The sequence below is a fragment of the Botrytis deweyae genome, assembly GCF_014898535.1.
Source record: "Botrytis deweyae strain B1 chromosome Unknown BDEW_002, whole genome shotgun sequence".
Classification (NCBI taxonomy): domain Eukaryota; kingdom Fungi; phylum Ascomycota; class Leotiomycetes; order Helotiales; family Sclerotiniaceae; genus Botrytis; species Botrytis deweyae.
Window position 1 is genome coordinate 932,255 of NW_024066209.1, and position 18,985 is coordinate 951,239.

The following is an 18,985-nucleotide window of genomic DNA, read 5'->3' on the forward strand; positions in this document are numbered from 1 at the left end:
TCCTGCCTTCAACAGTTCAGAAGCTACTTACCAACTAATAAGCTAGGACGGAAGGAAATAACGAAAAGGACGATCACGAATCTCTGTTGTGGAGCGTGCGACCTTCTTGATGATGAAACAATCTCGTTGCCCTTGCCAAGAGCTGAGGGCTGAGGAAGAATTTTCCATCAGGGCTTCCAAACATCGTATCATGATCTCCAAATGCCAAAACAACGCCCGCCAGATCCTGCCACGCAGCCTGACTTGGCTGCACTGCACAGAGCGCGATTTGTACCGAGGTACGTCCAAGCTACAGATCCATCTTCGTCCGTTGTTTTTCCACTGCGTGCATATTGACTGGGTGATGAGGTAACGCTAACTCCCTTGACACCATTATTCATGATCCCAAGACCAACCTACCAATATTGTATGTCATCACAGGCGGTTAGGTCTTCAAATGTTTCATTTACTCAGAATCGATACTGAAATCACTAGAATATCTATAATCTAGGAAATAGAGCAAATCATGCTCCGGATGGGACACGGAATCAGCGGAACTATTTGATCGTTTAAAAATAACCTTTCTTTAGTAATCCAATTTACCTTCTTGTCGGGTAGGATCATCCAAGCAACGCCAGGGCCGAGGATTAGTTCAAGATTAATCTCAAAGGTCTAATCAGCAAAAGACGATTTCTGCCAAACCAAGAATCCGATAAAAAATAACCGAATTTAATGCTTCGATCCTTCTCCCCTGATGACAAGGGAGCCCCATGATTAACATGGGTTATACATTCAATAGGGAGGTCTCACCTCGTAATCTGTTGAAGTAATCCAAGCCATCGACTAATCAACAACCTGGATAAACAGACAAGGCGAAACATCAATGCTGCTTTTTTGGCTTACATGCCATGAAAAGTACATACAATGCAGGGAATATAGCACATGGGGCAAGCATCAGCTTTCTTTTGATGGGCGGGACGTGCTATTTCTATTGGTTGGGTGATGAAGGAGGTTTGAGCCTTATGACGGAAGGTTCCTGACTTCCTCGAACGGTTATGCTGATCGGTACGACGGCGTTTTTTTCTGCTAAAATGGGATAGGGAATGGTTGTCCTTGCGCTTGGACAGAATGATAGGCAAGCTCAGACAGGCTTAAACATGAATTGAATTGAATGGTTGTGCAAGAAATAACGACGTGCAAATGCGATGTTTACATCATGTGTTCAAAGAGGCATGTAATATGATGGATAGTATGTTGAGACGACATCGAAGAGGAGTCATCTTTCCCAAGTTCTGAGTGGACATAACCTTTCTCAGGTAGGATTGAGATTGAGGGGCAAGAGGGGAAACTCTGTTTTGATTACTCTATCGAGGTTATCGATGCTGCGTCTTCGCTCCACTATGGTACAGGATGTGATGTGAAGGGTAGAAGCTCCGCACACACAGGAATCAGGATGGATTCAAGCGTAAACATGCTTCTCGTCCCAAGTGACCTCCAGGTGATCCATGGTGAAAGCGCTCAAATACTGACACTTACCTGTGAGCTCCATCTCCGAAGTCCGACGGCGATGGAAAATGGCACTTGTACACGAGAACGTTTCTCATGGTCCATTATCGCTCTTCTTATCTCCATATAATCTTGCTGCATGAACTCACTCTAGTGCCCTTGTATTTATATCTTTCTAACCTTATCCATCTTTCCAAGCGCGTCATGCTACACCCAGGTAGCCTGTAAGTAATAACCCTGCTTGCAAGCTGGGAAGCTGTGTAACAGAGACTACTGGGAAAAAACCGCTAGCAGACGAGCACAGAAAAAAATAATATGTGATACATAATTCATAGATAGAATACGAGATTGAAATATCTATCTACATATTTGTATCTTCCGGAAGTAATCAGAGTATTGCAGACACTCACATTTTCCCTGAGCGAAAGATTAAGGATCACATCATTTCGATGCCAAGCCAGAGAACAAAAAAACAAAAGAGTAAGCACAATGCCGATTTGGTACTTGCGAAGATCCGAGAAGGGCTGGGAGATGGGGTTGTTCTAATTACATGTGGTCTCGTGAGTGTTTCTTCTGCAGAGCAAGTCAGTCGAACTGGTGGTCGGTTTACTGTATGTATGCACAGAGAGAAAATTATTTTTCGAAGCGGTGAAGGATGGGGGTTCGAAACATATGGACGATTAGGCACAGCGGGGGGAGAGGGGGGGGAGAAAATGTCGCTTGCTCGAGGTGCGCGAGGGGTAATGATTTATAATTGGATCCCATTGATATCACCGTGTGTGCCAACGAAGCAAAATGCTTCGTCGGTTTTGATTTCATTGATTGATTCCCAATGACAACGTTATATGCCATGTTCCTACTTTTTCTACCTAACCTGACAGTCACCGTCCCCCTGTTGATGAATGTGACCACGAGACCTACTTTATCACAGGTGAGCAGCGTCTAAATTTCTTACGGCGCGATGCTGGAATACCTTTGGGGGGATTCGGTTGGTTGTTGATGCAATGGGATGAGATGGGATTAATGAAATGGAGAATGCTGTGGCAGTGAAATTGAGACAGGGTAGGAGAAATTATGGTCTGTAGCGAGTAACATCATTGCAGTATTTCCTGTGCATATTGCACTGCACCGCGCTGCGCAATGGACGGTGTAAATGATGAGACGATGAGACACTCCTGGTCCCTTCTTCTTGGGAACTTAAGGGGAGGGGGATTCGCTGGGCTTCAGATCCCAATCGCGATGTATGCACGCCATAGTTGTGTACGAATGATGTTGGGTTTGGCTTTTGCTTCTTTTCCATTTGCTCACGATATTATACGGTGCTCCAGAAATAGGATGGGATGTGATTATTGTATAGCCCCCGAATCCTCATGCTTATTGACGTCTCCATTTCCATTTGAAGCAATTGATCTTGGATTCTAACCTGCTTTGACTTTGACATACGTGTTGAGATTACTCAGTAGAGTTCATCACATCTACTTTGAGCACCGCCAAATACATCTCGCTCTCATCTCATCGTGCCATCTTGCCCTGGATTTGTAACCTGTTCCCTCAGCCATCCCAAACGAAGTCAGGATAAACTCATCACTCGTACCCAGCTATCTACATCCATCTAGCACACTGTCTTTCCACCCTTCAATTTACGAATTGCATCTATTCCGAACACTTCATCGAGAGCCTTGTTCCTTGCATCTCAACCCTCCCACTTCGATCGACACGCGCTCCAGCGGACCAGACGGCAGGAAGCTCAAAGTCAAATCCAACACCAAGGCTTAAACCTTTGATTTTCGTATATTGACCTATCTGCCCCTTACGAATCACATCTTTGGACCAAAGACAAATTATATAGCGATTTACAGCACTCCACTTATCACATGCACAAGGCGTAATCGAGCAGCAAGTAAAGCAGTCAGAAGTTAAAAGCCACCCGCTCGTCTCGTCTCATCTCATCTAATCTCGCCTCGTCTCGAAAAGGGTCCTGGATCCATCGATCCATCGATAAGAAGAAAGGCAAGACCTAGCGATAGAAGAATTGGAAGACGGAAAGGAAGAAAGAAAGAAGCCAAAAGCCAAAACCCAAGATACTTTTCCGGAAAAACGAATGAATGTGAAAAATCGACGAGTAAAACATCTGGAAAATAGCTCTCTCCACTTCCATCATTGGATATCCATACATTCATTAATCTACCTATCCATCTACGTACCTTGCCCAGCAAATCCATTCCCAGAGCACGCAGCACGCACGACCTACCTATTCATTATTGATTGATTGACCGACTGACTGCGACACATCATATTGGACCCAAACCTTTCGATATTACTTATTTCGGTAGCCACGTCCACGGCGTGGATATTTTTCCAGATTACGGAGCCGCGAGCAATTCTCATTATCAATTTGTGTCAAGGCAACGCAGCAAAGCACGAGCAGCAAAACTGGGAAACTGTCAATCCCATCCCTGATGATCAATCGCGTCCCAAAGTTAAAAGGATCAAGGTCGGTTTGGTAGCGTCCTTTATTACTACTTTGTACATTAGTGTTCAGAGCATCGACCCGAAGCAGCCTTAAATCAGCCTGACCATTCGGATTCATTGGCTTCTTTCTATCTTTCCATCGACGAAGTGTAGCGTAGCTACCGAGTAGATACTTGATTGAGGATATCACTACCGCGACCTAGATATACATCCACACTTCCTTCTGAACGAACGATTTCCTGGGCACTACCAAGCCACTGAAGTAATTTAGTCCTCGAGTGGCGCTCCAAGATCATAACTCAAGTCCAATATCAGAGGTACCGAGTGAAGGGAAAACTTGGGTCTTGGGTTAATCGTCCATTGATTCGTACACCCCAATCACTTACTATCTAGCTCCCCAGGGTAGTAAGAAGAAAAAAGAAAGAAAAGGACGAACGCGTTATTAGGGTTAACGTTTGGATTGAGAATACTAAGGAGAGGAAGAGAGGGGAAAGAGAAATAAATCATCATCGTCACATCATCATCGTCACATCATCATCATCACATCATCATCATCACATCATCATCATCATCATCATCATAATTATCATTTCCAGTCATCACTCCTTATCTATCAATTCTTCATTCATTTGTTATTACTATCCATTCATTCACTTACTACATTACATACCTACACACGGAAGAAAATCCCCGGCATTGTTGACCTCACTTCTTCCTTTGTTTCCTGACACCTGGTGCATCCATCATATCCATCATATCCATCATCCAATTTGCATTCCTTTCCTGCGCGAAGAATCCCCCCAGAATCCAGCAGCAGAAAGATCTCACGCCAGAAGAAGAAGAAAACGCACAAACTTCAGAATTAATTCCATTACACCATCCACTATTCTTCCTGCATGCTTCTCTCCTGATCCTTCCTTTTCCATCTCCAAGGGGGGAGGGACATCGACATTCAGAGCAAAAGAGCAGGGGAGAAAAGAAAAGGGCAATTTACCATCGCAATCCGAACATTCAATCCCAATCCACATGCATTTTTTTTCTTGCTACCTTTCCCTTCCATATTACCATATTAGCTCTTGAGCATAAGCACCCACTGCACCATACCGTCGGCTGTGCCCGCAGCTTTTATTATTGTGATATTATTTTATTTGATATTATTTTTGATTTTATTTTATTTTATTTAATTTATTTTTGATTTTGATTTTATTACATTTATTACATTGATCATATTTATCATTCATTACATTTATTACATTTATTCTTTGATTATTCTTTCTGTCCTGCAGGCCTGGGATTCTGGGCAGCAAGCCATCACCCTCACACGACTTTTCCCTTAACATTACCTACTCTACTTACTTATTACCTACTTATTACTTACTACATACCTACACGCTGGGTATCGGTACAGAATATTTACTCTAACATCCACTCGCCCACTCATTCCAGAATCCACTCATCTACTCATCTACTCATCCATCCACCTAAAAAAAGACAACCCATCTGCACCATCTGCACTAATAAGCTAGCCTTACTATCTTATTTCTTATTACTACCTTGCTCCCTTGCTCCCTTACTACCTTACTACCTTACTACCTCATTATACTACTACTACCTTGCGACCTTATTACTACATCCATCCATCCATCCATCCATACCTGCACACAACCACCCTCCATCGCACCTTCCACCCACCACCCACCACCCACCACCATCCACCATCCACCATCACCCAAAAAAATAAACCGAAACTTAAATTCCCCCCTCTCTTCCCCCCCACCACCCACCACCCACCACCCACTACCCACTACCCACTACCATACACTCATACTTACTTACATACAACCCTACAACCCTTCATCAATCCTAGTCGAACACGCAAAATTTCATCCCTACACAACACCAACGTACCTAGGTATCGAAATAATTCAAAATAATTCACAATAATTCTCAATTTGGTCACCCACTTCGACGATTCACTGCGATCAAATGCAACATCTTCCAGATCCGACGTCTCATTGAACAACCCAAAAACATCCCACTGGATTGAAAATTACTCAAAGGGAATTCAAAGTTACATGTGTGCGCCCATCCAATCGATTCCCCTATCGACATCAGACAATCCATACCTGCTGCAAAACATCCGACTCATCCATCACCACCCACCACTTGACCACTTTCGACCACTTTCTCCAATTTCTCAAAAGATATGCGCTCAATTATATTTACATGGTATAGTGTTCTCAACCCCGAGTTCAGCTATTAGTTGATCACACGAACCTGCGCCATTGGACAATTCATTTCCAGTTCAATCCCAATATGAATGACGCTGAATCTTCTTCCAAGATGTCTTCTCTTACTTCGAGTCCCAACCTGACTCCTACCACCTCGAGACCGCCCACGCAACAACAATCGCCGCACATGTCCCCATATCCACAGAGGTCATCCTCCCTCAATCGAAGACGTGGTATCTCGCGTGTGCGAACCGAATTCCTTCCCACCATTTCTTCCGCTCCCACCGTGCCCATGTCGGCTTCCTCGGTCACAACCTCGAGCTCTGTACAAGCATCGCCAATCATGTCACCCGAAACCAGTCAAATCATGACCAACAACTCCTCGCTACAAGTATCGCCCGAAGGCCCACGAGGGCGTGAACCTGAGTATCGCCTTCCCCCTTTCGAACCTCTCCCCGACGCAGTAGTCTCGAGGAAACACAGTCAAACTGCCATGGCCGAATCATTCAATGGCAATCGATCACAAGGGTTGATGAGGAGGTTATCGAACAAGATCTCAAGACGACAGTCGACAAACACAAGTCGGGAACAAAGCGCTGGACCAGTCATGTTGCGACGTCGAAGTGACAGTACCAATACGGCCCCAGATTCCAGACACTACCCAATCAACTCGGATTCCGACGAGGATGTTCACGAGGATACCATTGAGTGGGTGGATTCGCCATTAGGTATCGAGGGTCTTACCGGTGACTATCCAAGTTCCAATGCATCGTTCGCTTGCTCTTCGACAATGACTGGCGGCGGCAACGCAGGCCTCGCTTTCGGACCTGTCATACCTACTGTTCTTCTCCAAGGCACCACGATGATCAAGATCACAAAGAAGAAGAGAAAGCTTCTTACATTTGTTCTCGAAGATGAAGCTTGCAAAGTATCGTGGGATAAGACGAGGCCCGCGAAAAGCTTCCTCATAGACAACATCAAGGAAATTCGACTGGGATCTGACGCTCTTAACTATCGCGAGGAATTCAAGGTTGACTCTCAGGACGAACCTCGTTTCTTCTCCATCCTCTATGTTGTACCCGACAATAAGTCGACCGGACGCTCAACCAAAATTATGCATTTGATCGCACCCGATGAACAAACATTCGACCTGTGGACAACAACCCTTGAAGCTATATCCAAGCATAGATATGAAAACATGTCAAGTCTGGTTGCCTTTAACGAAAAGGCCGTCAGGAACTACTGGCGTGGCGAGATGACCAAGCAGTTTTCCGACGTACCTCATGCCGAAGATGAAGAGGCTCTCAATTTCGAAGGAGTCGAGCAGCTTTGCAAAAACCTTCACATCAACACTTCCTCCAGATTCTTACGGGAGAGATTTCAACAAGCAGATGCTACCAAGTCAAAGAAATTGAACTTTTCCGAATTTCAAGAATTTGTAAAGCTCATGAAACGAAGAGGGGATGTTTCCGAGATCTACAAAGATCTCGCTGCTGACAATGTCAAAGGAATTACCCTTGAAGAGTTTATTAACTTCGTCAATGTAGTACAAGGGGAAAATGTTGAGAAGGACCGAGCGAAGTGGGAATCCATTTTCGCCAAATTTGCCCGTCGATCAAGATCACGAGATCAGCCACTTCAAGAGGGTGAGGCTGCACGAATGAGTGAAGAAGCTCTAGCCACTTTTTTCACCTCCGTTCATAACGTTCCTCTCGAGACTGTCCCCGAAACCTTTACTCTCGATCGTCCGATGCATGAATACTTCATTTCTAGCTCTCACAATACCTATCTCATGGGGCGACAAGTCGCGGGGGAATCGAGTGTTGAGGCTTACATATCCGCTTTAATCAAAGGTTGCCGATGTGTTGAAATTGATTGTTGGGATGGAAAGGACGGGCGACCGATTGTCAATCACGGTCACACCATGACCAGACCTATCATGTTCTCGGATGTGATGTACACTATTGCGAAATATGCATTTGTCAAATCACATTTTCCATTGTGGATTTCTCTAGAGGTTCACTGCAACGATGCCCAGCAGGCAGCTATGGCTCAGATTATCAAAGAAGCGTGTGGTGATTTACTAGTCACAGAGCCTCTTGATCCATCATCGCAGGAGCTTCCTTCGCCCTCTCAATTGATGGATCGGATCTTAATTAAAGTCAAGAAACCCAGAATCTCGGACGAAACTCCTCCCAAAATCAATGGCCGGTCTCGTGGCAACAGTCTCAGCTCACCTCGTGTCTATCCTGCAGGACTCGATAACTCGAGCATTTCCAGTGGCTCTCTCTTGCCCCCACCAACTTCAAACCCGAGTGGAAGCAATATCAAGCAAAACATTCGAAGGACTGGAACTGATGAAACTACGAGTAGCAGCAGTAGCGATAGTGAAGGCAACGAAGACAGACCCAAGGATAAGCCCAAGACAAGCAAGATTGTCAAGGTCCTCGGAGAGCTTGGTATCTACAGTGCTGGGGTTAAATTCCGTGGTTTCGATGATCCAGAAAGCAAAGCTTACAATCACATCTTCTCATTCATGGAGTCTACCTTTGACAGGAATAGCAAGACGCAAATTGATCGCCGAGCGATGACCCGACACAACATGAGATATCTCATGCGAGTGTATCCTAATGGATGGCGTGTTGCATCTACCAATTTTGATCCCCTCAAATACTGGCGACGAAGCGTTCAGATGGTGGCTCTCAACTGGCAGACTCATGATCTCGGCATGCAAATGAACGATGCTATGTTTGCAGGGGGAACTGATCAATCCGGTTATGTCCTCAAGCCAAGCGAGCTTCGAGAGATTAAAATGCTTCCTAGTGTTCCAGAGGAAGCAGGAGCGGATCATGTCAAGAGAGAACGCAAAAATGTCAACTTCTCAATTGACATTATCTCTGCTCAACAACTCATGCGTCCAAAGGGTCTTCCTTCTAACCGTTCTGTCGATCCATATATTGAAGTCGAAGTTTATCATGCTGATGATAAGAGCAAGGAGACTAAAGGTGTCATTGGTGAAGGTGGTCTTGACGCTTCTGCTAAAGATGGCTCTTCTGGTTTAGGAGCCCCTCACAAGCGTCGTACACACATCGTCCAAGAAAATGGGTTTAACCCAGTCTTCAATAAGAAATTCAATTTCGCTTTAACCACTAAATTTCCAGAGCTCGTTTTTGTTCGCTGGACTGTTAGATGCTCATCGGACGGCCACAGTTACAACGATAAAACTTTACCTCTGGCTACATATACTGCCAAACTCAGCAGTCTCAAACAAGGTTACCGTACTTTACCTCTTTACGACACCAACGGTGATCAATTCCTCTTCTCCACACTCTTCTGTCGTGTCAAGATTGATCCAGCTACAAGCATTTATGTCAATGCTGAATCAAACGAAAGCGTTGGAGTACTTAAGAGTCTCGGTCGTACCGTTTTCAACCGAACACCTCTTTCACCAAGACCTTCCGTCGACAGCAATCATCAATGATCCCAACTTACTTCATACTTCAACAATATTCGATTTATCTGTACATACTATATCAATTGTAATATATATCATGTGGGGCGTTTGTATCAAAAAGGCGAGATACCATATTACATTTCAATTTCTTTGGACAGAAGCAGTCATCAATTCTTCGGTTCAGCAATTCCGATTTCATATGGCGCATCCAGACGCCTCGAGAGTTTAATCGATCCATGTTCGACTTTGTTTCTTTTCACGCGTTTTCTTTTGAGCGAGGCGCAACTTTTATTTCGGGAGATCAACAAAGGATACCAACTTGAGCATTCTGCGATTTACAATATCACAGCATAAGGATTATGATTTCATTTTGAAAGGGCGCGGGTGGCATTCACATACATAGGGCTGGGATATTAAAAGTGGCTCGCGCTGCGCGTTTTTGCTAGCGATTGCATTTCAACGGGGTCGGGCATCTGCATACTCCACAGTTTGGTGTGAATGATTTATGTCATTCTTCACCAAAAAAACAACTCCACTCATTTAATTTTAGAAATTCTCTTTTGTTTTTCTTCTTCACTCCGGTCACATGGTAGTTAGCGGGCATACTACATCTTGCTTGGGTTTTTTTTTTTTTCTCTTCAAGGGATTCTCCTCACATCAAATATTTCGCGGGTCGAGTTCTTGGGATGGCATGGGACTGGATGGGATGGAACTGGATTGCACGGAAAGGAGCATGGCGGAAGCATATACGAATCTGCTGGACTGGCTCTATGCGTTTTTTTCCCCCCTTTACCTGGAGCTTTATGACGGGATCGTTATTTTGGCGTTTCACATCCTGGGGTTTTGGTATTTTTCATTTGTAAGGGATCCTTTTGCATTCAATGGATGGATGGATGGATGGGATAATTATATGACGGCCTGGTTCTGGGAATTTGCAGTGTGGGGACATTTTCTGTTGTATACACATAAGACAGACTTGATTGTGGATGTGGATGCGGATGACATTAAAGATAGCTTTGACAAGCTGGATCTTAATCTTGATCTTTTCGCTGCGCGTTTTCAGCTTATGTGAGAGAGACCTTTTGTGGTTCGGGAAGGATTTGGGAGGGTTTTATTGTTTGGGTGGTTGATAGAATGTGGATGGGTGGAATTTGATAGAAAGAGAGTGTGTGTGAGAGAGATGGAATGAGATGAGAATATGAAAAGGTGAATTTTCTTTGGGACTTGAGAGATAATTATAAGCGGTTGAGAGAAGTGGGAGAATAAACAATGGAAATCTTTCTGAGCTGTATGATATCTATCTGATGGTGACTTTTGTTGTGTGATTTTGTTGTGCGATTTAATAGTAGTATGGGATGTACTGTAACGTAATGGATAATAGTGTCTATTATACAATAGATGAATGAATCTAAATAGGTAGTTCTTCTTCTTCTTCTTCTTCTTCTTCTTCTTCTTCTTCTTCTTCTTCTTCTTCTTCTTCTTCTTCTTCTACTTGGAAAGGTATTAATAGAAGTAAGACTCATCTTAAAAAATATATATATATATACATATCTGATATTTCGATTTTGCTTAAAATTCTAATGTTATCAGGTAAAAAGTAATCAAATGAGGAAATTTTCTCGATATATAGATACCTATTCAAGATTCCGATATATCTTAGTTTGATATCATTAAATTCTACTATACTGCGCTGTTGTTAGTAACGATTTTCTGATGTTGGTTATATGTATGCTTTTATTTTATTATGATTTCTGATTTCTCTAGAGGCGAGGAGAATTGCTCATGTGGTGTATACTGACTCGGGGTAGATAGGTGGATAGGTGGATGGATATGATGGGTTGGTTGTTCGTGTATGGATGGATGCTTTGGATGGTGTTTCTACGTCGCTAAGTAATTTGATCGATGCTGGGTAGGTATCTTCTGAAGAGAGAGAAAGGGCTGAGAAACTGTTGTGTTTGTATGTGCGTATCCTTACGTGTATATTTACGAATTCTTCACTGTACGAAAGACGAAACGATGTTTGAATAATTTGTAATTTCGATCATGTATGCTGACCCTAATGCTAAATCACAACTCCGAATCAATACGCTCTATCGCCTGTGCACTACCATTCGATTTGAACCTCAAGGACCAAAAACCAAACATCTAACTTCGATACTCTCTCTTCCTTTTGCACCCGCGGGTGTTCGAGGATCTTCAAATGCGGTATGGGGTACTCTGCCACCCTGAACCTCAGTACCAGGCTTCAACGATTCACTATCGAAGCACTCTAGGAACAATCGCTCATCGTTCTGCATTCCAGACAGGTAATGCCATTTTTGTCCCTCGTTGTATCGGATACCCGCTGTTTCCCCAGTTGTGTCTGGATATCGATGTTCGACCGGGATGACATCTTGGTCGAGAGTAGTTGCCGAGCTAGCGAACGCTAGTGGGTTCCCTTGAACAACTCCATTGATTGGCCGCCATACATTTATAATTCTGAATCGTCCTTGAAGCAGTTTCTCTGCTTCTTCGGGCAAATGACGATGTACGCGTTGCTTGGCTGATTTGAGGGTTTGATCGATGTGGACTCTTGCGACGGGACCCCGATGAGCATTGGGATCCGAGCGACGAACAGTGTGGTCAAAAATAAACACCTTGTTCGAGCCGGGGACGTTATCCAAGACTAATTTCTCGACTTCGGGATAGTAGTTTCTTTTGATTGATTCATCGTCTCTGAATTCCCTTTCTGCAGACTCTGGAACCCCGAGGATTACTTCGAATGCATCTTTGTTGAGGTTGTATTGTGATTCTTTACCGCGGATATCGCTGATGGGGACTTGGATGTCAAAATCGCCAAAGTTGCGTTGAGGTTGTCCGTGGGGTGGTTCTTCGACGTAATTGAAAGGGACGGAGCCGTCTTCGGGTGGCCTGAAATAATTGAGGGTGACGATTGTATCGCCGCGAGGGACAAAACTACTCTCTTTGCTTTTGATTTGACCGGCGGCTTCAATCCGTGACGATGGAGAAAGGTTGTGGGCAGGTGTGTTGTGGATAGGTGCGGCGGTTGTCATGATGTTGAATTGTCTATGCGTGCTTTGAGTTCTGGGATGATTCTCAAATGTCGTAAGAGTGACGTAGTCAGGTGTGTTTAGATTGTTTAGCAAGTATAGTTTAACAAATGGATGCGAATGTATGTATATGGAGATGTGTTTGAATTGCTGTGCTGTATTAATATAAGCAAAGAAGATGGATTCATAGCAATGGATATAGATGTATATATATGCAGACGTATATCGTAAGGACAAAGAGTGTGTAACAACAAATTCTGATATTGTAAGCAACGAAGACAGTGCCGTGCTAGCACGTCATTGAGATCTTAGAAATCGAGGGGTGAGATTACTCGACCATATCTTATCACCGTCGAAAAGTGTACGACTCCCTTCCCAAAAGCCGAGGGCTAGATGACTATTCAAGCAGTAGCACGCCATGTGGCAAAGTGGTTTCGGAATACCGCGATATCTCCTTTGGAGTTGGTGAGTGACTAGCCGGAGGTGAGTGATGCAACAAATCGGGTTTGCTGGAACTGAGTAATCAATTATTAGGTAAGCGTGTTAAGTTGGAGCACTAGGAGTATACGCGTAATATTTAGGTTTTTGTTGACAAATAGAATTTAGACCAATCAAAGTTTGAATTATTCAGTTTTATAATTAGTAAGCTAGCCATCCTCGAGCCATCTTCATGATTTACCCCAGATTCAGTTATTACCTGGGTTGCCTGCGAGGTGGGCACTTGGGAAGCTGGAGGGTACCCAGGTAACCTTAGATAGCTGGAGGTAGATACACTTTTACGCTTTGACTTTACAAAGTTGGTAGTTCGTTTATTATACTCCAGTCGCTTGAATAGTCGACTTTTCTATTCCTATATAGCACAACAGCAACAGAGAACCTCAAGACACTGCGTGCAAGGGTGGTGCCTTGACACATTGGAAATCAGTTCGAAGAGTCTCACCATGATTAATGCAAGGTAATTACCGAATGAATCATTGATGTGTAGGTCTAGAGAGACATTCGCGATGAATCTATAGTTCATACATCAATCACCATGCCACTAAGCTACCTTTGATAACGAGGTATCTACGCATAGTAGACAAGAACACGGGCATTGCCAAGGCATTATGAGGGGTAATGAAGGCAGAAACACGGTGTTAATCCAGCCTACCTATCTAGATGATAACAAAAGCCCTTCGTTGCTAATAAGCTCTGAAACTCTTGATGTATGTTTGCCTGAGTTCACTGAAACTCATGAAGACGAACAATTCTTGGTGTATTTAGTCAAGTTCTAGTACAGTCACTAAAGTATATGCTTCCCTAAATAACAGAAATTAGATGGTAGTGCAGCATCATAAAAGTTTTGGTCCAACGATGATTCCAACGTTGTGTTTCAAGGATGAGTGATTACTAAGCGCACCCACTCATCAACCAATAAGATTGTGTTCCTAAATTGCCTGTAAATTAAGTTTACTTCAATGTAAACAAACCGCATCGTCGCAACTCAAATATTCAAAAGATTATAGAGACATCATTTTGCGACAATATTCACAACGAATTATACACGCCCCCGCATAACATGAAATTATTGGATTAATTTGACAGTGAATGATCTTCATATATCTATCTCCATTAGAACATAGAAGCAGAGGATTTTCATTTATTTATCGCGCTCTTGCGCATTCATTGTTATGATGGTCCAATACGGCATGGATGAAGCCTTGCTATCTTCCCCAGATCCCCTCGCCGACTCCTTGACATACCAGGCACCACCGAGTACGAAACGACGAAAGACTCCCTCATCGCGTTTGTCACTGCCATTACCAGCCAGTTCTCCGAAAAAACAAATCTTTGAATTGGATGTGGGAAATACATTATCACCACAAAAAATCAGAGTTACAGTAGAAGCAGAAGATTCGGACAGCGAGGACGATCATGCGAACCTCAGACCTCATAATTTCAGTTCACCTACACCTGCGCCGGTACCCCGTCGAATAGAGCGAACGACGACGACAACAGTGCCATTACGAGGGCTTTCGGACTCCGAAAATGATAATAGCATTCGATATGAGGTAACACCGAAGAGGCCCAGAGGTCGTCCAAGGAAATCAAATACTCCGGTCCAAAAACAAGGCACTTTGAATCGAGTCGGAAAGCGTGGACGAAAAAGTGTTGGAGGGGGGGTAGACAACCAAAGCCAAGATGCCAACGACGAAGAAGTCTCGGCGGGAAATTCTAGATCACGATCAAAGTCAGCAAAAGTTATCAAAAAGGCGACACCGCGTAAGAGGAAAGCTAGTTCGGATTTGGTCCCATCGAGTGTGGTTAAGAGAGGTCGTGGTAGGCCAAGGTCTCGGCTGCGAGAAGAAATACGACTATCAGACGGAAGTGATGTGGTAGAGCAAGCACAGACTCCCAATGCCGAGCCTAAGGTGGTAGAGGCTGACATTCATGAGGGATTGATGCCGGAAGAGATTGATCTTTTGGCAACCATTGATGCCAATTCGGAAAGTCCAATTTCCCAGTACCCCGCCTATCAATCCACATCGACTTTCCCAAGTAGTGAAGATGCTGAAGAGGATGTTGTCATTGCAAGATTTCACCCTGGAGAAGAAACGCCCCCAACAACAGGTTGGTCAAGCGTTTTGGAGACATCTCAAATGCCAAGTTCGTCAAATAGGGCACAAGAGGAAACGAGTCCTCTGAGTGAAAGTTTGAGAAATGGTGCTCCATCTCTGAAATCAAACGGTCCCATCGAAGATGATGACGACAACGGCGATTATGGAGGCGATGGTTTTGATGATGAGACGGATGAAGATTTTGATGAAACGCGTGAGATAGGACAATTTTCCGACGGAAAAGTGGATAATGCTACTGAAGATATGCAAGAAGAGGATTTTGAAGATGAGATGGACGATGATATGGATCATAGACCCGAGTTTGACACTATCATGGAGAGTGAAGGATTTAGTCTGATATCGCTTGATTCTGTACCGTCGTTGAGGAAACCGTTGAACGGAGTACTCCCAGATGAGGGGCAAAACTCGGCCGCACGTCCTCAGAATAAAAATATTCTTTCAGTCCAAAATACCGTACAGCACAACTCATTTTCGAGTGTAGCACCAGAGATCCTTGAGGCTGCAACACCAGGCAAGAAACTTAAGAATCCTCACATTTTCCGCGTCCAGGAAGCTCGAGTTGATGATTCATTTTCAAGCATACCACCCGAGATTCTCGAGGCCGCAACCCCAGCCCCAGCGCGAAAAAGGGGCGTTGAGATGTCATATCCAGGAAGTTCCGCGGTAGTTGGAGAAAATGTAGCCGGTTATGCCGATAGCAGCCTGTCGGATACTCGTATCAAGCCTCCTAAAACAGCTGGAGGATTAAGCGAGGATTCATCGTCTACCAAGCATGCAGCTCCACTTGACGCTGCCACCCCACGTTTAATGCGCAAAGCACCGCTTCGGCCGAGTTCAACAAAGAAGTTGGTACCCGATTCTAAGACAAATTCCAAGCTGTCACAAGATCGCGCGAAATCATTACATCTTGCAACATCGCCAAAGCCATCCAAATCGTCCTCGCCACCAACGAAAGAATCTAAGCAGTCAACTTCGATAAAAAACAACGGGGGCAAATTAACAGGAAGTCAAGATACTGAAAACCTCGCTGAAGAATCCTTCATCAACTCGCAAATCCATTCCTCGCCGCCTGCAATTGCACCACGCAGATCTACATATACAGCACATGTTCAACAGCAACGGCAAACAAACCTTAAGCTGACACAGACTCCAGCTATTGTGTTCTCATCCCCCACATTGCCACCACCTATCCAGCCACCAAGGCAACCATCCGAGAGGCCAGAATCTTCAAACACAAATGCGTCATCACCAGCTGAAAAAGCTGGCCGTATTTTGCAAGATATTGTTATACCATCATCATTGCCCAGAAGTAGATCCGAGAGTCTAGCTAGCCCATTTAAGAGTCCAGCAACAGGGAGAAGATCTAGCTCAAGCGCATATCCAGATACCAATATTAGTCGTTCTGTGCCCGCTGAGCAGCCTCAAACGTCGCTGCCAAAACTAGATCATAATGGAGACTTGGGTTCGAAACATTCGCGAAGAAGAAGCTGGAGTAGGCCTGTTCTCGACGAGGACCCATTTGTTGGAAATGGAGCGGCGCAAAGACGTCCATCTATGGATAAATCACAAAATGTCAATCTTGAGCTACCTAGTAGCCGTCGCATGTCTGTTTCTATAAATGCGGCGGTCATTCCTCAACACGAGTCGTCAAGAACCATCAATTCTATGAATTCGCAGCTTGAAGAGACTGGCCGCAACGGAGCTGTTGAAAAACCAGTGCCGTCGTCATCGTCATTGGAGAAAAAGCCCGTGGAGACTAAAAGAACTTTGAGTAGCTTACAAGAGAAATGGGCAGCAGAACGAGCTGCGATAAGTAAACAAATCTCTACAGCCAGTGCCGATGAAGTTATGGTTCTAAGTTCCGATGATGATGGCGATGGAGACGAAGACGATGATTACGATGATAACGATCTGGTTGCAGATGAAGAACAGGAAAGTTTACCCGGAAAGATGCGTGTCAATCTTGAAGACGATGATAATGCCGACAATAGTGTCGATAATCATGTAGAAGAATTTGAAGACGATGAAAGCTTTGGACTCTTACTGGAGACCCTAGATGCTTCCAACCAGGAAAATCAGCTTCACTCTGACAAATCCGACCACGCGGAACGACCTAAACGAAGTAAAATTCCTAGCCCGTGGAGAACAAATAGCAAGCGTTTAGTGTATAGCGATGAGCTTGCTAGCCTATTACCTGACCATGACGCAGAAGCCCCCATGGTCGAAGAGCCCTCGCCAAAAAGCGTTTCGAAGCAGGCTGATGTATCGAAAAGCTCTCCAAAAAATCCTCAACCTGAAAGTGACTCAACCCTTGACTTGTCTGGGTGGCAGATACCACAGAAGCAGAATTTTCAGCCAAAGATTCGTAGCCTAGGTAATACGAAGCCTGATATATCTGCACTTCTACGATCATCGCCATTTGGCGGTCTACCAACTCTTTCTAATAGAAAAGGGCCGAGCGCTGAAGGACGATCATCGAAAGAGTTACCATCTCCTCGGGCGTCACACTTCGACCCTCCTCAGGACAGTTTATCTGGTGATACCGAGGAAGAAACGCGCTCATTTGCTCCCATTCCCCAAAAAGTAGGATTCCAACCTCGAGTTCGTAAGAACGGTGATGCGCCAACTGCACCCATCTCTCAATCAATAAGGGGCATTTTTGGAAAATTTGGATCCACAAGGACCAATCTGCCAACCCCAGAAACATCATCATCGTCCTTAGTCGGTGCTCTGACAAACACATCGCCAAGCAGGAGCAACAAGCTCAAAGTTCCTGCGATCCAACCTGACCCTGCCCAGAGTTCGTCTTCCGAACTTTCAGTACCTAACACATCCGCGCCCGTCAAAACAACAGAAAATCGACAGCTTCAAAATCCTAAGCCAAAATGGACCCAACATCGTCTCGAAGCTCCCATTCCTCCTTCCCCTACAAAATCTATACTTCGCTCGCCTCTACGCTCTACTGCCCCGCCGTCTCAACCTTCCCCTAGCAAGAACGTCGTCTTCGCTTCCTCCTCTCCACAACCCAGTTCTCCCATAAACCCCCAACTTTCTCCCACACACTGGACACGCGATCACTGGCTTCTTCTCGACTCCATTCTACAAACCTGGAAGCCGGAGAATCAGAACCACGATGCCTCGGATTCCGAGGTCAATTCAACTGGATCTTCCAACTCTAAATATGGAAGAAGAAATTCCACAAGAGTTATTAGTGGACTATTGGGAAAGATAGTAAATCTCAAAGATAAAGGAGTCGGGATTGGCGAGGGAGGGGTCAGGGTCTATAAAAATGGGAATAAAGAGGGAAAAGAAATCGGGAATGAGAAGATGAGATTGGAACAGTGGCATTTAGAAGCGGTGGATGAGTTTAGGGGGGAAGTTCCAGGGTGGGACGAGGCAGTTGTAGCAAAGAGGGTTTTTGCGCTACTAATAGGAGAGGAGAGGAGGCGGAAGGGGGTTAGTTCTTAATGATTGTCGATACTGTCGTTGCGGGTGAATGGGAAAGTGTGGTTTGATCAAAGCTATGGTTGAGCTTTGGTCAATGGGCATGGGATTCTGGGAGACGGGTGCATAATTGGATAAATCATATCACCCACCTCGACTTTCTTTTGTTCTATTCTGTAAATATGTACGTGTGGGTTTTTTAGGTTTCTGGAACACATTATGGTTCTTGTA

The 18,985-nt window shown here is 44.5% G+C and overlaps 3 protein-coding genes across 3 annotated transcripts; 2 read left to right on the forward strand and 1 right to left on the reverse strand.

Moving 5' to 3' along the window:
* Positions 1-6,273: 6,273 nt before the first annotated feature.
* EAE98_000978 (uncharacterized protein) lies at positions 6,274-9,669 on the forward strand (the record flags this gene model as incomplete). The annotated part of the gene is made up of 1 exon (XM_038948595.1): positions 6,274-9,669. The coding sequence occupies one exon, from the start codon at positions 6,274-6,276 to the stop codon at positions 9,667-9,669; it is 3,396 nt and encodes a 1,131-aa protein (XP_038814861.1).
* Positions 9,670-11,765: 2,096 nt separating this feature from the next.
* EAE98_000979 (uncharacterized protein) lies at positions 11,766-12,695 on the reverse strand (the record flags this gene model as incomplete). Its single annotated transcript, XM_038948596.1, has 1 exon — positions 11,766-12,695. One exon carries the CDS (start codon positions 12,693-12,695, stop codon positions 11,766-11,768), a length of 930 nt encoding a protein of 309 aa, XP_038814862.1.
* Positions 12,696-14,365: 1,670 nt separating this feature from the next.
* EAE98_000980 (uncharacterized protein) lies at positions 14,366-18,778 on the forward strand (the record flags this gene model as incomplete). Its single annotated transcript, XM_038948597.1, has 1 exon — positions 14,366-18,778. The coding sequence occupies one exon, from the start codon at positions 14,366-14,368 to the stop codon at positions 18,776-18,778; it is 4,413 nt and encodes a 1,470-aa protein (XP_038814863.1).
* Positions 18,779-18,985: the final 207 nt, after the last annotated feature.